The following is a 25,417-nucleotide window of genomic DNA, read 5'->3' on the forward strand; positions in this document are numbered from 1 at the left end:
GGATTGATGGATGGGTGGTTGGATGGGTGGATCCTTTTCCTTCTAATCTATTAAACTGTGTTCTGAAACCTACTGTTGTCCTGTTCTGTTTATTTGTTCTGACCTCTTGCTGGTTCTTAAGTCCTCATTGAGTTGTGTTCCCGAGAGGCAATAGGGGCCATCCTTTGGAATAATAGGTTAAATAAAATAAGTTAATGAAAGGTTATTGATGAGACAGTTCCAGACCCGTTCTGGATCCTTTTTAAGAGGGTGGATAAAAGAACATGTTTTAAACTTCAACAAAATTAGTCATCAAACATTTAAATGATGCTTTTCCTTCATATATAACAGAATTGTTGTCCTTTTTGATAATAAATCAACTTTGTCCTAAAATCCCAGCATGTAGATTTCCTGACTAGCATCAAATCACTTTAGGAGCCCCATTGTCTGTATATGAGAACTGGACAGAGTAAGTGTGATGTCATCTATAGAAAATTGCTCGATAACAGCTCTAACTTTTTTTGTGCATGTTTTTGCCATGTGGATGCTGTCATATTGAAACCAGACGTCAGTGATTGGTCTGAATCGGTCTGAGTCAACATCTCTGTGGTAACCGCTCTCCAATCAGGAATGAGCTTGTTGGAAGTCCACACTCCTACCACTTATAAGAAGACTAAACTAAGGAGAATCTGTCATTTAAATATTTCAAATGTTCGACAACAGACTTGGTCAATTTATAACTTGAATGACTTGAATTACAGAAAAACTGTAGTAAAAAAACTGAGATACTCAAGAACGTTAAAAAAGAATCAGAGCAAGAATGATTCATTCATTCATCTTCTTGTCCACTTCTTCCCTTTCGGGGTCGCGGGGGTGCCGGAGCCTATCCCGGCTACTGATGGGCGAAGGCGGGGTTCACCCTGGACAGGTCGCCAGTCTGCCGCAGGGCACCAATCACACACATTCACTCCCACAGTCACACCTAGGGGCAATTTAGAGTCACCAATTAACCTATGAAGCATGTCTTTGACAAATGTTTGACAAATAAATGAATGAGGAATAGCTCTTTATTTCTCTACAGAAGTCTGGGATTTTGGCTTTTTTGGACCAGGAGGTACTTCCTGTATGGAACATGCGGGGGTGTGGGTGGAAGGGAGTCACTCACTCCAGTTTTCTTATACAGTAAACGAGGAACCCTGATTCCTTTTCATTAAGTGACAAAAGTAATTACATGTTTATAACGACCTTCTCTCAGATAAAATCACACTCAGCTTCACAATAGTGAAAGAGAGCAAAAGAAAAATCAAACAGAATACCGAAACAGGAAATAAGAAACAATCATCTCAATCATAGTGGTGTCTGCAAAGAAATGTCTGCAAAGCAGAAACCAAAACTGTTACGATGAAAGACTGAAATTTCCCTGATAATACAGTTTTGTATTCGGTCTGGTAGAGCAATGATGCGGAAAAACAGAGAAAAGAAAGCTGTGATAACTTTTATCAAGCTGAAAAGAAACAAAAAAATGAACGACTCTTTGAAACATGGTGAGTGGCTATCAGGAAAACTTGGAAACGACCACTTGCAACCCAAAAAAGCTGAGAAAAAACACAATTATCAACGTTTTTTTTCTTAAAACCACTATGAATTTATATAGCATATTATAACTGAATGATAAAAGGAATAAAATGTATTTGTACACCTAGAGCTCAATATTATTTCACAGACTTTTATTTGACAGATTTCTCTTTCTTTAAATGAATAAAGATTCTCATCACAGAAAGCTGCAGCATCAGCTTTTAAACGTACTTTTGCAACATGTGCACAACATGTCCAAAGTTGAATTTTACCTCTCTGTTGACAGAATTAGCCAAAGCGCATGACTCATATCAAGGTTTCATTCAAATAACGTTATACTTTTTAACAAGCTCAAAAACATATTTTTAACTCACTAAGTATCAGCACACACCAGTTGCTCTTGAGCTTTTATATTCATTTCTATTCAAACATTTTGAATTTAATGGACTCTACAAGTGTGATTAATTACATATTATCTAAAATTATAAAAATGAAACTTAGCTGTAGTTTAAAATGTTCAAAAACTGTTGCTCTTGTGAACATCCATCCATTTTTGTAATGTCCATTTCTGAAGCCTGTCCCAGCTACTGTTGGGTTAAGGTGAGGCTATAAAAAATTGGAATGGCTTCTTTAACTTATAAAAAAAATAAGAAATGGGAGAAGACATTTTTCTTGATCTCATGCTGTTAAATCAGAAACATATGCAGCAGCATCTGTGGATGCGTTTCTTTAGACACATGACGTAAAAGAAGCACAATTATGCTTGTTATATAGTGCTGAGTAAGAAAAAAGTCTTATCAGAAGAAAGGGTTTGCTTGAGTGCTTTTTCTATTTTTGGCTTCTTAAGAGTCTAAAATTAAACTTTGAAAGTGCTGCACAAACCTTTGTCAATTGAAATTGTTGCAGCTTTCAGAGGTTCCTTCCCTCAGAGTAACACTGTTGTCTGGAATGCCTGACAGTTCACCTGAAGGGCACACTGTCGATTTGCTGGGGATGAGAAGGAGTGCTTTCACAGATCTGAATGGATCTCTGAACTATAAGATGGGCTTTGACTTTTGACATCCAAACCACAAACTAATGGGGTGACTGAAAGGGTGAATGCATTGGAGCATGGAGGTGTGGGGCTGCTTCCTTCCATGTTACAGAGGTTTGTATCTGCAGCAGGAGGATGTGAACCAGCTCCGTTTAAAGAATATTAATAGTAATCATGCATCCTGTAAATTCCCAAAGTGCTGCTTCTGGGTTCTTGCTTCGGAGATGAGGTCAAAGGTCACAGTTAGGCAGGGCACTACTGAGCTTCTCTGAAAGAGTCAACATTTCAGAATTGTTTCTGAGCAGCAGCAGGGTTTACCCAGCTTTTGGTCAGGCAGAAACTTGGTAAACATCGGTCACAGCTGGCCTCCCAAAACAAATCTCCTCTCCCTGAGCTCAGTCACACGCAGAGAGGGAAACGAGCACCGCAGGAAGTGTGCTACAAGGGCTCGACTTTAACGCGTTCGTGCGTCTGGCTCACTAACCTGGTTGGTGCGGCGCTCCGCTGCTTCCCACGACCATCACGAGCGCAACGAGGACGCGGAGAGCGCGAAGCCCGCGATCCAAACGGGTCATTGTGTCAGGATGGGAGCATTTATATCAGAACGCTCTGGTGTCTCTCTCTCTGTCACTGCGCCGGCTTCTCCTTCACATGAAATCCTGCTGGCTTTGTTGCGCCCAGCGCGCGCTCAGACTGCCGCGCTCCTCAGAAATGCCTCCAGATGTGGCCTCATCAAACTTTGACTCCTCGGGAGGTTTTGCGGCATTTTCCTACATCTGCAGTTGTGTTAGTGTTTGCCTGTGAGCGGCGGGTCCTGCTGTACTCCATCAGTCTCCTCCCGACAACCAGTGACAGCTTGAAAGTTTCCTCTGCAAACTTTTTTTGCGGGACCACCCCCACTATATGGGAGGACTGAAGACAATAGGCTGGCTTTGACTGGGTGCTGCAGACTTAAAGGGGAATGCGACTCCAAGTAATGGGATATAGACCGCTCTGATCCGCGGGGCGGTTACTCCTACAACTGAGGTCTTTCGAGTTTCCTCTGGGTCACATGAGGATCCGTTGCAAGACTGTTGCCTTCACTTGGTGTCGGATGAATGAACGCAGATAAGATGAATCAAGTTTGGACACATTTAATATGGAAATATGTTGAAGACACACAAAATAAGCTCAGACTACAGTCGTGTTCTCTAAACTGTTTGCAGCAAACAAAAAGTTTCAAGTTTTACAAAAAACGACAAAAATATCAAATTAAGGAGGAAAATTCAATCAAATGTAAATAACTGTAATCAAAAGTATTTGCTTTTGTTTGAAATAGGCTTTTGCATTCCTCTTTTGTAATCTGGTTAAGCTTAGCGCCCCCTCTTCTGGAGGAAGGAGGGCATAATTGACATTGACGCGCAGAATGCTGTTTGGGAATGATGCGCATTTGGATCAGAAACGCAACATGTCAGAGCAGAGAAGACTGTGGCACATGCTGAGAGATGAGGGGGATTCTGGGGGGAAACACATAAACACAGGCTTGGGTTCATATAAAAACATTTAATTGAACACAACTATTTGACAAATTACATAGAACAGCTCAAGTTTACACCTGCCCAAAAGAACCGCTTATGTAACGCGTCTTTTACGCACAGCCATGACGCGCTGTTTTGCTCTGAAAAATAGATCTGGATTTGTTTTTTTAAACTTGTTTCTCTCTCTATTAAAACATGAAGATATTGTTGTGACCATCATGTGAATATTTTTCTCTTTTTTCCTTCGACCAATCGTGGCTCAGCAGAGAAGCGACACACCTGTATAAAAGCAGATTCCAGGTCAGCTGCCATTCAGATGCGCGCGGAACATGACACGCCGCTGAGCGCGCGGGAGACAGAGAGGCTGAGGAGCGAGGAGCTCTCACATGGGGCGCATCCTCGCCCGCCTGATGCGCCATCCCCCAAAATGGATGAAGTATTCAACCAAAGCGGAGCTCCGAACCGAAGTTCATCCGACGATGACAAGTTCACTTTTGAGGACATTGACGTGAGCGCGGACGGCTCCCCCATCCTGAGGATCTTCATCTCCGTGGTGTACTCTGTAGTTTGCGCGGTGGGGTTGGTGGGGAACCTGCTGGTGTTTTTCCTCATGAGGCTGAGACAGGGTCGGAAGAGGTCTACTATCAATGTTTTCATCATCAACCTGGCTGTGACGGACTTCCAGTTCGTGCTCACGCTGCCCTTCTGGGCCGTGGACACCGCACTGGACTTCAGCTGGCCGTTTGGAGGCGCCATGTGCAAAATCGTCCTGTCCGTCACCGTGATGAACATGTACGCCAGCGTCTTCTTCCTCACTGCCATGAGCGTCACGCGCTACATGTGTGTGGCCTCAGCCCTGAAGAAAAAGGCGCACAGGAGGTCACGGTGCGTGAAGTGGGTGTGCGCAATCCTGTGGGTGGCGGCGACCGCGGCCACTGCGCCCACGGCGATCTTCTCCACCGTGACAGAAGTCGCCGGAGAAAAACTCTGCCTCCTGAAGTTCCCTGAAGGGCACGACTGGCTCGCACTTTACCACCTGCAAAAAATCCTGATAGCCTTTATAATCCCCATGCTCATCGTCTCCGTGAACTATCTGATGCTCCTGCGCTTCGTCAGACGGAAGAGCATGGACACCAGCACCAACCCCAAACGGAGATCCAGAGTCACCAAGTCTGTCGCCATCGTGGTCCTGTCCTTCTTCTGCTGCTGGATGCCAAATCACGCCATCACCTTCTGGGGCGTCCTGGTCAAATTTAACGCAGCCAACTGGGACAACTCATACTACACGGTGCACACGTACGTGTTCCCGCTCACTGTGTGCCTGGCGCACACAAACAGCTGTCTGAACCCGGTGCTGTACTGCCTGATGAGACCCGAGATCAGGAAGATGCTGGGCAGGTTGTTTTGGAGAGACTCCACTCCACTCCAGAGCAAAGGCTGCGCCACGCGCTCCGTTACGCAGGGAGAGATCCAGGGCGTCGTGCCTCTGCAGATTATGGACAACACAGAGTACAGCCTGTCCATCATAGACCGCAAAGGGTCCCAAACGACCCCGCGCAACCGCTGAACTCACTAAAGAAAGTTTTATTTATCTATTTATTTATTGCTCCGACTGTCCATTTTGTGCGTAAAATGCTCCACAACGCAGACCACGCATTGTAAAAGACAAAAACACAATAGATAACAAATAGTATATATGCATTTATGAAGTCACACAAACTTAAAGCTCAGTTCACTCTGGCAGATTGTAGATATGACTTTTTTCTCCGTAACTTTAAAGCATTTAGGAATAATGTTGGAGTGGTGCGCCAAAAATGAACAATTTCCTCCTATCTGCGGACTAGTTTGCATCTGGTTCTGATGTTCTCCCACCACTCCTCTAATCTTGCACAAATAAATTGCTTATTTCTATCTGATCCACCATTCCAGGTATTCCTTTTTGCAAATGATATTATATGATAGCCTGCTTTTGTTGCACTGATTTGCAGTTTAGATTTCTAAGAGTATTGATGTTTCCCTTTATGGTGCAAATCTGCACATCTTTATTTGACACGGAGGATTTTCTTCCTCTTATTAAAAGTGAAAAGCAGTTTGTCATCCTGAGAGAGCAAAGCGTGCAGATGTGTTGCAGACGGAACAACCTTAAGCTCATTTTCATTGTTGCAGCCCAACATCTGCGCTCTGCAAGTCAGGGGAGAGTTAATGGTGTAATGGCTGTCATGGTTTCTCCTTGGATAATCCAGGAAGCCCCATGCACAGCAGACGGCTCCGAGCTCAGCTCTCCCCTGGCTGCGGCTGCGTTGGACTCCTGTCAGACTCATCCCTGTTCCGCCTCACATCCTCCTTCTGTTTTTCTGCGTTCACTCTTTGAAGAGCTTTACAACTGCACACCTTTCTCTAAAGCAAACAACAAAGTCACCAGTTCCTAATCTCTTTCAAACACTCTGTCAAGTCCAACCGAAGGGGATGGAGGTTGTTTTTACGCGTGAAGAACCAAACTGTAATCTCAGCATCAGTCCTTCCAGTCTGTCACTGCTTTGATGCACAGATGTGTGACGTTTATGGATTTGACCCATAATCCACGGTTGTTTTCCATGTTAAATCGTGCCCATTTAAATAAACGCAACACTACAATGTTGTTGCATCATCAAGGACGTTGTAATTGTCATGTTTAATCCTTTGCCATGATGCTGGTGGCAGATTTCTAAGCACCAACTATAAATCAGGATTATCTTCACTTTACCCACACGGTGCGATGAGACAATTTGTGCTCTTCATGGCACATGTAAAATATGTCAGAATATTTTCAAGAGCTGTTTTACTGTAGAATGCAAATTATTTCATTTATTAGTCGCACAAAATGAATGCTTTTTACACAGCAGGAGACACATTTTCTTGAATGACTAATTTAAAAACCATCTTCAGAAATATTGTTCTTTTTTAAACGCTGATCTTTTCTTAGATTTTTTATTTTCTTGACTGAATAATGAAATGTTTTTGACATGCTTTAATGAAAATGTATATGTACCGTTCCTCCTCAATCTTGACTGCAGCATCTTTGAAGCTTGTTTTAGGGAGAAAGTGTTTTATCCAACAACTCCTGTTTTGTGTGCACTGCTAAAACATACGGAGCCCTGGACACGGCATGAAAAGGAAGCAAATTAGTTCCCTAAATTACTCATTTGTAGGCATAAAGTAGTGCTTTGTGAGCACAAATTACCATTTTATGGGCATAAATTAATGTTTATTAGCATCTCGTGGTTACAAATTAGTATTTTATGGGCACAAATTAGCATTTTGACCAATCATATTATTTATTGCTTAGTGCCCAGAAAAAGCATTTTTTGCACCCAAAATCTAATTGTGTTCACATACTAGCATTTTGTGGCTACAGTTTTGTATTATGTGGAGAAAATGTGGCATTTTACAGCACTTTGTGTGCACAAATTTGCATTTCATGTGCACTGTAGCATTTTGTGGACACTTATTAGCCTTTTTTTTCACACAAATTACTATTTCATGGGCACTCATTTGTAATTTGTTGGTAGAAATGATCATTTCATGGGCAAAATTTTGCATTTTGTGCGCACATGTAGGTATTGTGAGTACAAAAAACTTGCATTTTGTGGGTACAGACTAGCATTTTATGTTCACTGGTATAGTTGGCGCTAAATCCTTAAAAAGATTGTGTGCAAAAATTAGCATTTTGTGGGCACAAGTTAACATTTCACGTGCACTAATCTATATATTTTTTGGCACGACTTAGCATTTTGTGTGCACATAAGTATCTTGTGTTCACAAATTAGCTTTTCATGTTCAGTAATTAGTATTTTGCTGACACAAATTAGTGTTTCATGTGCACTAGCATTTAGTTGGTGCAAATTAATCTTATGTGTGCAACAATTAGCATTTTGTAGGCACAAATTAATGTTTCATGCATACTTATTAGTTTTTTGTTTGTGCAAATTAGCATTTTGTATGCACTAGCATTTTGTTGGCGTGAATCAGTATTTTGTATGCACATATTAGCATTTCATGTACATGAATTAGTGTTGTGTTGGCATACATTAGTATTTTATTGGCACAAATTAGCAAATTGCAAATTGTTTGTACTAGCATCTTGTTGGCAAAAATTAGCATTTAGTTTACACAAATTACTAGTTGGAAATGAAGTAATGAAAATAATAATTTCAGTACAAAGATACAAATATGTGCTGTCAAAATACCTATTTATAGCGAAAAATTATTAATTTAAGGGAACTATTTATCTTATTTTGATGTTATGTCCATGGATCCGTAAAAACAGCTGTTCTAAAACCCGTGTAAAAGTTTTTAAATGAAAAGTTTGCTAAAGGACATTTTGTTTTTCACTTGAAAAAGTTCTATTCTGTCCAGAATGGGTCTCCTGAGCAGAAGGAAGATCAACTTCTGAAGTCTATTTTGTGGATTCAAACAATCAGGGAAATGCATAAAACTTCAATAAGAAAGGCAAAGAAAATAAGTTATGAGAAGGTGACCCATACCTTTAATATCCCCTGATAAAATGCATCAAGACCATCCCAACGGATAATAAACCATATAAATAAACCTTATAAGCCTTCATGTGTGTGACATTGGCCAACCTTCCCTTTATTAATAAAGGAAGGGTTGGCCAATGTCACACACATGAAGAGGAAAGGGAGGGAGATCTACCATATCATTTATATCATAAATACTTTTAAGTGAAATGAACAATTTTACTACAACAAAACTATGTTAAAGAAAATACCTTAGACAACGCTGTTTTTTCAAATCATATTAAGGCACATGCGGTGCTCCACCCGCTCCAGGAATGGTCTGCTCCACTTAGCAGCCTGAACGGATCATTTGAGCCTCATCGAGGCTCCACAGGAAACTGAGGAGAACAAATATTTCAAAATAAATGCAGGACAAAAGACTCAAATGTTTTAAGAAATTCACCTATCCTAAAATAGAGATTGTTTTATTTATTTATTTATTTATTTATTTATTTATTTATTTAAACTTGTCCTGTCCAACAGCTGAGCAAACAGGAACAATTGAGAGCTTCTTGTGTTAGACAGATAGATTTTTTTGTGATTTATTGAAAAAAAAAATAGATTTTGTTGATTTATCAGATCTTTTTTAAGCCCTTTTTGACATTTAAACTTTAATGTTGAGTATTTTTAAGCTTTTTAAGTGTGTTTGTATGCAAACAGAAACATTTGTGAAGCCTTTTATTTGCCCCAAACTTAAGGAAACACATCTTATCAAAACATTTTTAACTACACAAGGATTTTTTTTGGTCATTATGAAAATAAGTGATTTTTTTTTTTATTTTGGAATTTGAATTTTCTTTTCCTAAAAGTCCCTCTCTAGTGATGTGCTGCTAATCTGCAGCATTAAATACAAAATGCATCTGAAAAAGCGATTCCACTGATCATATCTAAGAAATGTCAGCCGTAAAACTGCCGAGGTTTTTTTTTCTTTTTTCTTCCTCAAATGGTTTCATCTTTTACCTCTTGTAGGGTTCTGATCCATCCCATCATGGCTGCAGCTTCTCCTGGGGTGTCCTGTGATATCTGGCACTGTAATAAATAGAAGTAGATCTTTTTTAAGTGGAGCCAGTAGCATCTTGGGAAATAGTTTGAATCCATAAAAGCTCACTCAAAGCCGGGGAGTGTCTCTCATTTTGCTCCTGATTTCACCAGGAAACTGCTACATTTTCAGACTGGCTGCTAAAAAACAACCATAGATCCCAGTAATCACTGAGAAGGTGATAATCCAAACAGTTTTCACTTTCCCTGTTATGAGTGTCACATTGTAATGCTTTCCAAGAACGTGCTAGTTAACTTAATTATAGAGTATGTGTCTGCAAGAATTCAGAGGCCTCAAACCAGACTTACTCTTTTTTTTCAGTTTATTTTAGCTCTTAGATTTTTGATTGAACAAAAAAAAGAAAAAAGCAGAAGAAAGTTTCATATTAAATCCTTCTTTTTCTGAGAGGCACTGTGCCCCAGTTTTTATTTTTATGGACACTGAGTTATATTAAGATTTTTTTTATTTATATACAGGCCTCACTTTCTTGGAGTCCACATTTACTGTATTCAGTTTGTGTTTTTTAAGTTACAATATAAAGCCATGTCTTTGCTTGTTTTAGCTTCAATTTGTGGGTATTTTCTTTTTCTTGAAGTCCATAAATGTTTTAGATGAGTGATAGAAAAGGCAAACCTGCATTCTGTTTTCAGATAGGCTTCAGTGTTTAATCGCAAAAATTTGAAAATGCAAAAAAAAGAAGAAGAAAAAAATATATATTTATTTATGGTAATCATGGGCAGATTTTCTTTCTTTTTTTAAAGTAAAAAAATGAAACATCACCTAAATTGTAGAGACTAAAAATAACTACCATGATATCTTGGAAAAAATAAGAAAAGAAAAGAAATACGTTTAAATGGATTTATTTCTAACATTACTATTGTATATTTGATCTTTGGTATCTTTGTTGTGCTGCTCAAATGATAGTGTTAGGTTGGAGAAAATCTGAACGTTTCCACTGATTAAAATATTGTCAATATTATAATACCATCACATAAAAAAATAAGTATAATATCCACCTGTTTAAACTCTGATAGGTTGTTTTACACAAGAGATAAAATGTGTAAAAAACAATCTTACATGAAAATAAGCATTTTTGCCCTTAAAAAAATCTTTCTGAAATGTAATCGATTTAGAGAAACAAAGGTGTGATACTAACCCATCACAATGATAATGCTGCATTGAGATAAGTTAGAGGTTTGTGCTTATGATAAACTACAGTTATGGATGCTATGTCAAATGTCAACTATGTTTTTGCAAAAAATGTTGTTTTTCCCTGAAGCAGAATAACGCAGAAAAAAAGAATTATTGGATCAGTTAACAAAAGTTCTGTAATTTTTTACATCTATATTTTTTAGTTTTCATCAACGTAACAATTTAATTAGATAACTATTATTTTTAAATGCAATAAAACACAGATCGTTTGTTAATATATCCAGTTTTTCCCTTTTTTACATTTTATCTTAAATAAACTGCTGCATTTACTCAGATGTACAAACAGATGTGTGTGTGTGAAACAAATGTAGTTTTAACTGTACAGATAACAGAACTGATTTCTACTGAGCAACTCTCAGAGGAAGAGCTTAGTTTATTTGAGGTTTTCAATGTTAATTGCCTCGACACAAAGAAAACACAGACAGACTCGGTGCAAAACTGGGCCACGGGCCCTGGAGAAGAGGACTTTCTTGGCCTTTATCTTTGCTCCTGTCAAATTAGCATAATTACCAAGACTAAGATATGTAAGCATTTGATTTATTAAAACAATCCACATCAATTAATCATTTCAAGGACATCGCAATCCACCCAAGATCATTTCCAGCCTGGTTTTCTCAGCATGCTGGCATCAATGTGGGGATCCTTATTGATCTTTTAGAAATAAATCAAATTGATACTCTACTTTTTTTAACAGTAAAAAACAGTAGAATCTTATAGAAGTTAGGTTTAATGTAGAGTTAAAGTGGTTAGAAAGAAAAGTAAAGAAGTAAATGCTGGAATCTCAAATAAATAGATAAAAAATAATAATTTAAAAAATGTTCCTATAAGCTTTTTTATGTGTAAAGATGTAAAATCTTGACTTTTTCTCTCCAAAAGTGATCATCAAGATGACGCACAAGCACAGATTTTTATTTGCATACATGTCAAAGCTCTTCACATGTCAACACAATAAACTAGGATCAGATTCTGCTCTTACATATGACACGTTTGCACCAGTCTTCATATCCATCAGTATAACCATCATATTCATTAATCTCCAACCCATTAAAAAGACAGTAAATAACACACACGGCACACCCTTTGCTCTGATACAGTGCATGTAAACGGCATGCAACAGTCGCATATTGGTTTTCTGAAAGAAAGTTGTTTAAGTTAAAACAGTTCTTAACCACCTTGAGAATATGAAGAATAAAAAAAACATCAAACTGAAGAACAATCAGCAAGGCACTTCTTCAATATTTACAAATTCAAGTTATTATACATAATATCAAAAGTGCATCAGATGTTTAAAAGACTGGAAAGTAAAAGTTGTACAATTCGTTCTCTAGATTTTATTGCTATTTTTTGTGTGTCTATTTCTTAAAGTTTATGGTCAAAAGTTAACAGGCTATGTTGCAAATAAATCCTTTAAATATAAACTTTAATATACACTATATCTACATATTTTAGTAGGTTTTGGGTGTTGACCCTGACATAATGTTTTTCTTATTTTTTAATAAATCTCAAACATTTCTTTTAGAGTTAAATAAATACACAAATTAAATGGCTGGCTATGATTTTGTTCCAAAAGAAAAGCAAACGCGGGGAATCGGATCAGTTGTTTTCCTTACAAATGTCCTTAAAGAGAACTGCCAGATGTGGAGGGACGACAGAGATCCTAACAGTGCACGAGAACTGAGTGAGTGGGACAGTGCTGGAACCACGCGGAGCTGCTGGGGGGGTTCCAGGTGGAGGTGGGTTAGTCCCTGAGTGTGGCGTCTCCTCTGAAAACAAACCAAAGTCTCCTCTGTGCCAGCGTTACCGCTCCTCAGCCACCTTCCCATTGGTCTCTGGCTCCTCCTTGTCTCTCCGCTTCTGCCTCCGGAAGAAGCCAAGCTGAGGTAGAGAAAGGAACAAAGAGGAGCGATGAGACGAGGAATGACTGCAAAAACATTTAAGCTTTCCTAAATAATAATAAAAAAGCTTTTCATGTATTCATTTATAGGTAAATAAACAAGGAGGATTAAATTTCACAAATCAAGTCAGTTATTTTTCAGAAAATTCTATAAACTTTATTGAAGATTTAATGTTTTTATTTTTATTTTTTGTGGCTCAAATTCTCGTGATGCTATCACCTCACAGCCGAAATTTGAAAATCCCGTCAGAGGGGTGGAGCTGTGGAGCAGGACTGTTATCATGACTGGAGCATGATGTAGGACTTCTGAAATGATGTGGGACTTTACATATGTTATAAGAGATTTGTCTCTTATCATATCACTTCACTTGGTTTCCCAAAATGTGATTTTTATTCATGATTTTTCTAATGATAAATAATTCGCACATATTTGTTACTCTTGATCTGCTGATGATTTATAAAATAGTATTACGTCTATCTATATAATCATTATGTATTTCATCTTTGTAATGTGATTTATTGATACTTAAAGATTCTTAATGACCTGAGTCGATGTTGGTAAGGTATGATTAGAAGTTTTGAACCGGATAATGATTATTCATTCAATGTGTAATTATTCATTTCTGAATTATTTTAAATTTTATTTTGATGATAATCTGAGTATTACATAATATGTTGCATGATGTGTGATTGATGTTACTGTTTACTGAAATCAAGAAAAAAAATTTATGAGATTAATCACTAATCAACAAGCTCTTCACTTTGCTATAGGGAAAAAAAAAATCATGCATCGATCTGATCATAACAGGATTACATAACTATGCAAAACTGTAAAATGAGGTAACTAAGTAAGAGTGGGAAATATATAAATTCGCTTCTTACCACTTCTTTTCAAGCAATCAAACTATACTTGACTTTAATAATAATTACAATATTTAATGAATCAAATGTGACATAAGTGTGTTTTGTATTTTTCTTTTTCTAATCAATACACTTAATTATTTCTATACTAAGTTTGTAAAGTTTGTATTTTGTTCTGTAGTTTTCACAATCTATGCTTGAAATCAATCAATCAATCAATCAATCAATCAATCAATCAATCAATCAATCAATCAATCAATCAATCGTGTAAAGAAAATGATAAGGTTGAGCCAAGGTGATATTATATAAGTTCGTTTCCTCCCACTACATATCAAGCAATCTATAATTTGATACCAAGTTATCCCTTGTTTGATACGTCTTTGCATAGATGTAAACCTCTGTGGTTTGTATTGTTTATGCATTATTCTTGCTTTGATTGCTTTAAGTAAACTATTTCCACTCCAGTTGATATATAAAAGACGTGGTGTCTTAAAACTCTGTAATAATTCATTTCTCCCCCCAATCAATTTTCAAACGTTTGGCACTTCCGTCCACTAAAAGATATGCCATCCATACAAACACTAACAAATCTGAATGGCTGATTGGTCAAAGTTCGACCTGGTTTAAACTTCATCTCGTGTTTTTCACAAAGAGCCTGAAAATGGTCGTAGAAACTTGCATATCTTTGCGTGAACACGAGAGTTTTGAAGGTCAAAATGTATTCAGGCATTTTAGTAGACCTTTTATTGAAAGTAGCCACTTGAACGCTTGTTACTGTGTCAACGCAGCTTAAAAAAGGAAAAAAAAATTTTTAAAGCTTCTGAAAGGTCAACAAGTACAACGCTGGTTTAACCTAGAAGACAAAAATTCCATCCACACAGGATTTGCATGGCCAAATGCTCATAGTACCAAGAGAAGCCTCCTCTCAGAAAAGCTTTAGAATGAAGACATGCTGTTCTGATTGTAGACTCCTCCGCGTCTTCAAATGACTCGTCTTATCACGGAGACATCGAATTAGCTGGATAATAATCCAACAACATCCAAGATAAAGACAGAAAACCATCTTTGTCGATGTAAAGTCACACAGTGTTTAAAAAGAGAATTACCTGCTCAGGAGACGCGTTCATGACGGGCCAACTTACCTTCCACAGAGCCAGGCTGAGCAGAGCTAACAATAAAAGCCCTCCTAGCGTGCTACCGATGATAATCCAAATGGGGATTCTGTAATCCCCCTGCTTCCTGATCTCCAGTATTATCTGTCAGACGAGATGAAATAAGAAAGAGTCATTCCTCCCTTGGATGCCAAGTGAGCGCAGAGCAACCTGCTGTGAAGTTTTATTTGAGCGCCTATAAAAAGTAGAATACGTTTAATAATAGCATGTGTTTATGATTCAATGCTGATAAATCTGGAACTGGAGAATAAACATGGAAAATATAAGTGCAGATTTGCAATTGCAAGTAATAAGAAGTGATAGTTTGCAGCAAATATGTACAGATTACTTTAGAAATACTGAAAGTATCTTGTTGTTTCGGATGGGAGTGTGTAATCTGCACGTTTTCCAGTTGATGTGATTAAAGAAGTGGAGACAGCTGGCTGGAGTCTCAAGGATCTTGTATACAAAATCATCCTGTTCCTAGAAGTGGGTCACTGCTTCTTCTGTTGCATTTAATGTCTGTGCTCCAGGTCTCGTAAAAAAACTGTTTAATGGGACATCTATTTCTGTTGCTTTTTTTTATAATAAATGTTGAAAGTTTCAATGTTTCTTTGATACATTTAAAGTTTGTTTTATAAACCGGACTGCAGGCTCTTTGAGTTTGTAGGGAGATTATTGAGGCAACATCTTTTTTTTTTCATTTGAGGCTAGAAAAATGTTTTTTAAAAGCTGAAAGTCTATCCCAAATGTCCAATAGAGGGCAGCAAAGATTGGCTTCAGAGCTCAGACGGTTACATGAAGAGCTGCTGGTCCTTTCGGTCCCTCAGCACCACAGAACACATTTACAGACTCCTGTGCAGTTAAGGAGTAGTCTTCACAACTGCAGTAGCAACTCATTCCCACATTATGAAGAATCCACGTTTTTGTTTACTTTATTGTGACTTTTTGTGCACGAAAACCTTTCTGCTCTCACTTCCACCATGTGTTTGGAATGATTGTTTTAGGAAAAAAACAACTGAAATCAAACAAAAACTGAGTGAAGCTGATCTGCGTCGGATGCTTTTAGGAAATCTGTTTTGAATCAAGCCAGACCTGTTTACAGAGGGAGCTGCTGTGGACTTACATGTCTGATGGGTCTCTCTTCGTGTAATAACATGGGGCTGGAAGAGGGAAGCTCCATTGTAGCACTGGTCACTAGTTCCAGGACTTTAAACTTCAGCTGCAAGGAGAAATCACAAAATAAGAACATCAATCTGTTAGTTTAGGATATTTAACTAAAAATTCCAAACACAAATTTCTGAACTTACTGTGTGTAAAGTATCTATGTTCAGGGCTCCAGAGATCCGAACTACAATTTCTTTCTTGGAAGCCACATTGATGGTGCAGTGGATCGGCAGAGTTAGCGTGTTGGAGCGGTTCTGAGTGCAGACACAACAAAAACATGTTTTTTTCTAAATAAGCCTCTCATTTTGAAAGTGGACTTCATTGGTTTGTTCCTCACCAAGCGGGAGAAGCGAGATAGATCCTCAGGTGACGCCCTGCTGTGGGCCACATGCTGAGGCAGTAAACAGTCTGTACCGTCTCTCTGAGGTGTGACAGGAGAGTAAAAAAGTCCTGTCAGCAGGGGGTAATCTCTAAAAAGAGTTATCTGCACAAAATAACTAATACAGATTTCACTTTCAGAATCATAATTCAGTTTTTTAGAAAAACACCCAACCATCTTACTTTGAGTTTTGTGTCTCTTGCTGTTTTTTTTACTTATAATAGTTTATTTAATACCTATATGACATAATCTAAAACGACTGATAGTTGTGGGATATTTGCAAGGAGCTGAACTCAAATGGCAAAATGGCATAAACTTGAACAAAAGCTCAAAGAAAAAGTTTTATCTTTGAACCCAGTTAGTTTTAGCCTATAAGAAATAATTTTCCTTAAAAATAAACTGTAAAAGCAACATAGAACTCATTTCTGATACTTTTATGTTACACTCATGTCGATATGGGTTCAAATGGGTTAAATACTCTCAAGCTTAAGAAAACCAATAACATAATGTAGGCACTCAGGGCTGAACAATATAAGACACAATACACAATACAATGGACATGTCTGTGGCTCCATTTATTAGTTTATTGAGAAGTCGGATTCTTTTTTTTATTGAGTATTTACTCTGGTGTCTTCTGTACTGATTGTCCACAGGAAATAGGAAAATAAAGTCTATTCTACGGTGGCCCAAAAATCCAAAGCAACAAAACACTCAATGCAAATTATAAATACCGTATTTTCCGGACTATAAGTCGCGGTTTTTTTCATAGATTGAATGTCCCTGCGACTTATACTCCAGTGCGACTTATATACGAATTTTTAATGATGAGATATGGACCGTAAGTCTAGACTGCCCTCTTATGGTGATCTATGCAATTACTTTATTTACTTTATTTACTTTAGTTATTCAGACGTGACACAGAGGACGAAGAATTTAAGGGATTTAGTGATATGGAGTGAGATTGCGTGCAATTAATTACAGTAAAGATACGAAGTTGATGAGTTCTTGAGGCTATTGTTAAATAAAACTGTTATGTTATATAAATGCTACACCTTTTCGTTTTTTTCATGATGCTAATATGTGAATATGTGTTGACACATATTCAGACTGTTTTCTATTCACTTAAGAATGTTATAACTTACCTTCCAGGATGATGTAATATCGTTTTTTTTCAACCAGTTTGTAAAATAAATTACTTGAAAAAAATGCGACTTATACTCCAGTGCGACTTATGTATGGTTTTTTCTTCTTCATTATGCATTTTTTGGCCCCTGCGACTTATACTCCGGTGCGACTTATAGTCCGGAAAATACGGTAATATAAAAGATAATAACTACAACTAAACAAAAAAAACAGAAAAGGTATAGGTATGATATGACCATCTCACTGATTTCTTCTAAATACATCTTCAATGTCCCCATACTGATCAAAGTTTTATAATAGTACAGAGCATATCCGGTGTTGATTCACGCCAATAACTTACGGTTGAAATGATGGACAAATGTCATCATCCAATCAGTGATGTCCAATAGAACCTACATTGTTTTGGTATCTTGTGTTTAACTTTTTACCATTTTAATTTCTGGAAATTATTTTTGTTTTATCAAATGTTTCATTTTTTTTTCTTTTTGGTTTCTAGACTTTATTTTTAAACATTTTAATTTATTTTTCTTTTTTAATTGTGATCTTTAATGTGTTTTAGCATTGAGGGATTTGTTGGTGTGATTTGGACTTCAGGGCCACCGTATTATTTCTTTTCGTAATATTATGTATCAAATTTATGCTTAGTGCAGGCTAAAGGTTTGATTTTATTTCTGCTTTTCTCTTTAAAAGCAGCAACACTTGAGATTTTACTAAACTATTCTCTATTCTCGAAGGCTAAATGTGCGGCCTTTACCTGGTCAAAGTGGAAATCCGATATCTGCAGGAGCTGGTTTCCATTTTTTGTCATTTGAGGAATCTCAATTTCAAGCTGCAGATCTCTCACTGGAAAGTATCCAAGGTTTTGAATCTAAATAAGAAGAGACACACTGTGTAAATGACTTCCAAACTATGTCCTCCACTACAGCAAATTACAGCTGAAAACAACACAAGCTTTACCTGAAAAGTGAAATTGAAGGGAGGACCAGTGATTCCCGGCTCCTCCAGAGAGAGCTCAGGTTTGATCTCATACTGAGTTGGATCTGAATGCCTTAGAAAGTAAAAATATATAATAAATCAAAAAGTGAAACATATTTTGATTAGAAAAACATAATAAACTGTACATTTATAGGTCAAACTATTATTTTTGAAGTGACATTTTTTTTTCAGTTTTCTATAAACAACATCTCTTGTTTCAAAAGTAATGTGACAAACCTTGTGAAGAGAAGATCTCCCTCATATTTCAGAGGATAATAGATCACGTTGAAATTATCCGCTTTGTTTATTTCCTCCCCATCACTGTGAAAAGTGGTATAAAGAGCAGAGGGGAGAAGGAACAGTTGAGACATTCTCCCACTAATGTGTGAATTTCATTGATTACTTTCTGCCCTCTAAACGTATTTTGGAAGTATATTGGTTCTCAAAATTCTAAAGGTGCATTCACAGCAAACGTAATTGCGCGACAAATTTGCGTGGCCCGCCTCTCTTTCGCCGCACGGCGAATTACCTGCTCACTGCGTAACCCTTGTGTTATTCATGGCATGTTTACATTAAAAGTGGGGTCATCTGGACCCCATAATAGAGCACGAGGGTTGGGTAACCAAATCTAAATCCACTTTTTCTGACTGTTTATCTCTATAAATGGGGTTTTAAAAGTGCTGACTATTTTTGACAAGTTAAAATAAACCTGTGTGTGTTGCCCCCTACAGGTTGAAATGAGGTACAATATTTGAATTTCGTGATTTAAGAAATTCAACCATTTAATTCTCACGTCATGATCTTCAGCTCCAGTAATGACAACAGTCCTGTTCTCCAGCCCCACCCCTCTGACTGGATTTTCACATTTTGGCAGTGGGTGGAGTCAGCCTCCAACTTCCCAGTTTGGTTACCCTTTAAGTCAAGCTGCTGCCATACCGACCGTGCTGCATCCGTTGCTCAAATCGTTCAGCGGAACTTCCAATTTCCTCAATTCGCATCTGTACCATTGAACTGACATTGAAACTGTCCGTCTTCACCGCGCAAGTCGTGTTTGATGTGATGCACCTTTAGTCATAGGCTATGTTGGAATTCCTTCCCTACTCACTATATAGTGCGTTCGCCATTTTTAATTTCCCAGAAGTCATTGCGAAAAACCAGTGTGCATCGATGCTCAATGCATTAGCAAATATAGACCACAATGCATTGCGTTTGAACAATTTTTGCAAAAAAAAACTTGTTTAAATGTAATTTTTGAATATACCATCCACATTTTCATTATCAGAAGACAGTGGATTCATAAATAAACATAGTAAAATATTTGTATTGATTAGATTTTTACTTTGTGAAATACTTGATGTTTAAAAAAAAAGTAGTGCGCATGGTGTCTGACTTGCTTTTAAAGTCCAGTTTTTTAGTAGTTACTGGGTTAGGGTGGGAATTCAAACACAGCCATAAGATGTTAGCAATCAAAGATTTGTAGTAGTGGTCATGATGGGTTTAAAATAACGTTCACACCTGCTGGCCTGCAGTACGACTCTGACGTGGTCCAGGAGGACGATGTGACTGAACTCAAATTCCAGTCGAAAGGACACCTGCACAAACAGAGAAAAGGATGGTTGGAAATCCCTTTTGGTAAATTAGCTGCTGTAGTTTACTACCTGTTAATGAGAAAAACACAAAATCCTAAGTTGTAAATAAATGCTGCTCTTTCCATTCTCCAGCTGCAACGCTTCTGCACGGCGGCTTTAGCAGTAAAGCCTGCAATAACCTGCTGGGATTCCAGGGATTTGACCATAAACAGCTGGTTACACAGTTGGTACTGTTTAGATAAAGCCAGAGAATTTCCCATTCTAACAATGCTCACTGAGATACAGACGGAGTCAGGTTCAGGACAAAACACAGAAAGTTTGCAGAAAAACGGCTGTGTAAATAAATCGAGGCTCACTGAAGAATCCTAAACACCAACAAGAGAGAGCGCTCTGTCAGTCTGACTGAGGAGGTTTGATTGGCAACAGAAAGCAGATGAAGAAGAGCAGAGCCATGCTGGGCATTATTTACAGTCGACTGGGCTGAAGGGAAATACTCTCTGACCACAGAAGAATCCATAACAAGGTTAAATCCAGTTCTCTGTGAACATAGACTGATCCGTAACGAAGCACAGATGATTTCCCAAAATATTTTGATGACGCTTATTTTTAAAAAGAGCCAGTAATAATAAAATGACTTGTTGGTGGAAAATACTGAAAACCCTCAAATTAAAGATAAACACGGTTATTTTGTCTTATGTAAGACATTGGCCTTTATGTACAGATGAACTGACTCCTCGATGGTTCAACTTATGGAACTGGAATCTAAGGCTAATTCTTCCCCTACCCCTCCAGTTGTAGTGGCATTTGAAGGGAAAGGGGTGTCCAAATAGTTTTTGAGGGTAGAGCAAAGGGACTTCTAGTTCTGTATCCCTCCGCCGATAGGATGAGCCGAGTTGCGCTGTGCTACGGAGAAGCGCTTTTCTTCACGTGGGTGTGATCTAAAGCACAGAAGTTTACATTTTAATGTAAGTAATGACTTTTTGCTTCAGCATGACTTTTAAAAGTTATAAACTAAAGTTGTTATGTACTTTCCGAGCGCTGGCAACTACAAGCTAACGTTCCAGCAACTATTGATGATGTCATCAAGTCTTAATCCAAATCCAAATTCTTTTTCTACCCTTACAGCTTCTTCCTGCACTTACATTTAGCCCTCCAAACTGAGAGTTATGGAAAAATTGAGTCTTCAAATACCAACATCACTCTTACTTGATGATGTCATCAATAGTCGCCGGTTAGCTACCTTGGTGCGGAGCTGCTAGCGCGCCGAAATACATAACAACATTGGTGTAATAACTTCAACTGTTTCAGACACTCCTACCCCTGCAGATGCCCCTACAATTGGAGGGGTAGGGAGAAACCATAGGGGTAGGGAAAGTATTGGGATTCATCCTCAGTGCTGTCTGGACCTGAAATGCTACCAAACAACACTGACTGATAGTTGGATTAGTAGTTTATGGTTTAAAAGGGTCTGGACTCTCTTCTACTCTGGAGTTACCATATTGATACTCTGGTGTAGGTTCCCACCAGAAGTTCCCACCAGAAGGCAGAAGGTTGCATCTCCGCTCTTCCCACTCCAATGAAAAAAGTGTTTTAATATGTTTATTTGATATTTTTCTCATGATAGAGGACATATGTAAAGAAAATTAACCTTAAAATTGCATTTCTGAGTATTTCTTTTTTTTTTAATTGTTGAGAATCCAAACAGTGCAGTTGGAAAAAGCTCCTTTCTCCACTCCATTCTGATCCATCCTCTTGTAGACAACTAGATCCACCATTTTTCTCATCTGAGCTGGAATCTGGCTCAAAACTGTACAGCTGGATAGTTCCAATATTGCTCGCCATTTTTGGTGCACATGTAATGTTAAGTCGGGGTTGTGAGGGGTTATAATCTAATGGAAGAATACGTAAACCATGGAAGTCAAAATCCAGGCCTTGAGGGTCGGTGTCCTACATGTTTTTCAACCAACCTGCCACTAAATTACCAAATTGGCCCAACACACCTGATCCAGGTAATCAGCAGCAGATAAGGCAGGAACCAGCAGCAGCCCGGTCCTCAAGGCAGATGGTTGACGTGAAGAGGTGGCAGATTTACTACGTGTCAATAGTTCCGCCAACAACTCAGAGGAGAGTTTCTAATAAAATATTGCACCTCTGCAGAAATGATGCCCTTTTTTTTTATCTTCTGCCTTTAAGATACAAGGTAAGTATTTTGTTGCTTAACACCATGAAACACAGATAACCCAAAAAGGAAAAAGAACCCAAAGAGGCAAATTCTATTAGTTTTAAAGATACAGTTTTCCTGTTGATTTGGAATACACGATTGAACTCTGGGAAATTTTTAACACGTTGTCTTGACTTAAATGAAAGAAGCTATGCAGTTCTCTGAAGAAGTGAATCATCTAACAGTATTTCACTAGTCATCCATGTGGAATTAAAGATATATATATATATATATATATTAAACTTGATTAAAAGCATGGCTTATGTATTTTTAAAAAAGTGTGTACATGAATTGGACGACGGACTCTGATGTACGATCAGTGTCCTCCCCAGTGAAGTAAATTCAAACATGGCCCATTCAATATAAAATCCATGGGCTTGCCTTAAAGTCCTCTGGAAAGTGCAGCCTCATAAATACAGCTGACATTTCAAGCCTGGCTCAGATTCAGCAGAACTGAATCAGGAACAGATGAGGGGACTAACAGGTCAGTCTCACCTGAGATAAAACAGAGCAGAAGACATCGTCTCTGCTCTGTTTGCCCTGTTGCTATGACATCAGCACAACTTTCAGCAGTTTTTTCTGCTTGCCTGTAAAAGGGGACAGATGGTGTGATGAGTTCATGCTCAGACTAGATGCTGGAAACTTTGGGATACTTTCAACTATTTTTAGGATTCATTACTGGAAGCGGCAAGACGAACAAAAACATTTGGGCTACTGAAACTCTGAGCCTCTTCTTTTTACAAAACCAAAAGTGTGACCTTTGAAAATCAATTCATCATACATGTATAGTGGGGGTGACCAATGAATCTATAGAAATGACAATATTTCTACTTTTATTATGTACAGCTGCTGGCCCTGCTGTATTGACTAATCTCGTGGATCTGATCCGAAGGACACCTCAACCTCAAACTGAAATCCTCCCATCACTTCAGGCCACTTTTTAGGATGTACCCTTTCCAGTATTCACCGCCAGTTCACTACCTTCTCCGGTGCAGTACTTTGGCCTCTTACCCCGTTTTCTAGTTCAGGTACTTCCTGTCTCTTGTCTGTCTTGCCACTCACTACTACTACTCCTCCTGTTTCCAGGATTATCATTATAATCATCACCACCACCATCTAGTGACAGACTTCAAGAAGCATTGAAGCCAATCATCCAGTTGGTTCACTCCAGTGCAATGTTTCATGAAGCTTTATTTGCTCTAGGAGGACATCTAGTGTTTGCAAAAAATATCATCTGAATTTGATCTGTGGCACTTTGAAAAAAGCAATATCAGCAAAATGAAAAGTTTAAAAAACATGTAAAATTCTTTGTTTACTCAACCTCAAAGGAAAATTAGTAAATGATGAAAATTATCATTTAAAGTGAGCTAAGAGTATGGATGGATTTAGATTTAATGGGTGCTAGTGCTGATCTGGTTCTTTAAAAATTGAGGGTTGTGTATGGATCAGGGAGGGGGGGGATCCTATCTATGAATTAATCTGCTTGTTTAATCATATCAGGAAGTGACGACAAAGGCTCTCGCCTGATTTCAACAGGGCCAAAGGTAATGCATTTTCTATGGGGGAACTCAACACTTGTTATGTCCAGTTCTTATAAACGGTCTATGGTAGAAATGGTACAATCTTCCATTCATTTACAACCATCATTTGTATACCAACATACTAATTTCACTCAGAGGAGCGAGCAAAGTTGTGGAAAGCCAAAGCCTCTCCTCAGAAAAACGACAAATGGACTCTCAGCCCAGATCCATTTAGACTTTTTGTTAGACTAATTATCTCATAACCTATGAAATGAGGGCTCTGGCCTCAACCCCCTTTTTCCTAGAACCATATAAACCAGCTTGTGAACTTAGGAGAGGTAAAATGTCTTTCATGATAAAAGATAAGATAAATCCAATTGACTGCTTTTAAACTTTTTATTTTTTTAACAAACTAGTATTCGTTATCTGAGAACATTTTTTAACCCTGTAAAACATTTATCTACTTTTGGTCTTCAGCTTCCAATTCCAATGACCTTTAAAACACCAGAGACTTAATTCCATCCATTAAGTATTCTGCAAAAGAAAAGGCTGTGTCACTTCCTGAATGTAGAGTTCGGATCAGGAGGGTTCTGAGCTGCAACTAACCACAATATTGTTTCAATTCCACTGAACTCTAACCGGCTTTTCTGGATTTGATCTTGGTCCAGGTCTATTCGTGAGACAGATATTGAGTGGTCAACCTTAAAATTAGCTTTTTCTTCAGATATTGGTTTCTTGGTTGATATTTTTGATCAGATTGAGCTGGGATTCATGTTTAAAAACAGACTTTAAGTAAGTTTACTCAATAAATTACAGATAAAAAAAAAATTTTACACTGAAAAAGGTGAAATATTGGATTGATTAACAAAAGTTCTGTCATTTTTATATTTAAAATTATTAGTTTTCATCAAATTAAACTTTTGAGTTGGTGGTTTACTCAACTTAAACAATTAATTTGATTACACTAATATTTTAAAATGTAATATTACAGAGTTTTTGTTAATTGATTCAATTTCTCACTTTTTACAGTGGATGATGCTCCAGTTTAATGACATAAGGGTCCTCTCCTCCACGAGCAGCAAAATGAACCGATGCTGAAACCCATTTAAATATTAAAACATTTGTCAAACTGTAGCAAAGGATTTAAGAGCAAAGTCATACTTACTTCTCCATAAATCCCTCAATCATGAAAGGCATATTTATTTTTTATTGTCATTTCATCACAACACATTCTGCAGCCCGTACAACAGATATGTATTGAAATCGGGAGAGAAAGATATTTATTATTTTTTTTAATATTATCAAACACATAATGATGAAACTAAAAGCATGTTTTTCAATTAGATCTTTTTGTTTTACTTTACTAAAGAAAGCTTTATGACTAAAATCCATTTTTGTATTACAGTGGCTCATAAAGTTGCAATTTTCAACAGCAGGATTAAAATACTGAAAGTAATAAGAAAAAATGATCTCACCTGAGTTTTTGCTCTCATGAACGGGGCGCTGACGTTGCAAATCTTCTCATTCCTAGTTTTGTCCGTGGTGTAACACTCAATTTTGATATCAGAGTTATCCTAAAAATTCAAACAATAAAAATTGATTTTTA

General features: G+C 37.8%; 3 protein-coding genes across 4 annotated transcripts in view; 1 reads left to right on the top strand and 2 right to left on the bottom strand.

The window, feature by feature from the left end:
- Positions 1 to 3,576, bottom strand: part of LOC112160673 (A disintegrin and metalloproteinase with thrombospondin motifs 7) — a 177,891-nt gene extending 174,315 nt beyond the window's left edge. For both annotated transcript variants that reach the window (XM_024295388.2, XM_024295387.2), the window contains exon 1: positions 3,072 to 3,576. In XM_024295388.2, coding sequence (XP_024151156.1) covers positions 3,072 to 3,162 — 91 coding nt within the window. In that variant the 5' untranslated portion in view covers positions 3,163 to 3,576. The remainder of the gene's footprint in view (positions 1 to 3,071) is intronic.
- A 725-nt stretch (positions 3,577 to 4,301) lies between these two features.
- Positions 4,302 to 10,409, top strand: rxfp3.3a2 (relaxin family peptide receptor 3.3a2). Its single transcript, XM_024296408.2, has one exon. It carries the CDS (start codon positions 4,421 to 4,423, stop codon positions 5,669 to 5,671), a length of 1,251 nt encoding a protein of 416 aa, XP_024152176.1. The 5' UTR covers positions 4,302 to 4,420; the 3' UTR covers positions 5,672 to 10,409.
- A 1,390-nt stretch (positions 10,410 to 11,799) lies between these two features.
- Positions 11,800 to 25,417, bottom strand: part of itga11a (integrin, alpha 11a) — a 68,820-nt gene continuing 55,202 nt past the window's right edge. The window contains exons 21-30 of the mRNA XM_024296171.2: positions 25,287 to 25,385; positions 19,997 to 20,073; positions 18,719 to 18,802; positions 18,464 to 18,554; positions 18,261 to 18,374; positions 16,322 to 16,405; positions 16,128 to 16,238; positions 15,944 to 16,039; positions 14,809 to 14,922; positions 11,800 to 12,786 (exon numbers count right to left, since the gene is read on the bottom strand). Coding sequence (XP_024151939.1) covers positions 12,709 to 12,786; positions 14,809 to 14,922; positions 15,944 to 16,039; positions 16,128 to 16,238; positions 16,322 to 16,405; positions 18,261 to 18,374; positions 18,464 to 18,554; positions 18,719 to 18,802; positions 19,997 to 20,073; positions 25,287 to 25,385 — 948 coding nt within the window. The 3' untranslated portion in view covers positions 11,800 to 12,708. The remainder of the gene's footprint in view (positions 12,787 to 14,808; positions 14,923 to 15,943; positions 16,040 to 16,127; positions 16,239 to 16,321; positions 16,406 to 18,260; positions 18,375 to 18,463; positions 18,555 to 18,718; positions 18,803 to 19,996; positions 20,074 to 25,286; positions 25,386 to 25,417) is intronic.

The sequence above is a fragment of the Oryzias melastigma genome, linkage group LG3 (genome assembly GCF_002922805.2).
Source record: "Oryzias melastigma strain HK-1 linkage group LG3, ASM292280v2, whole genome shotgun sequence".
In the NCBI taxonomy this organism is placed as follows: Eukaryota; Metazoa; Chordata; class Actinopteri; order Beloniformes; family Adrianichthyidae; genus Oryzias; species Oryzias melastigma.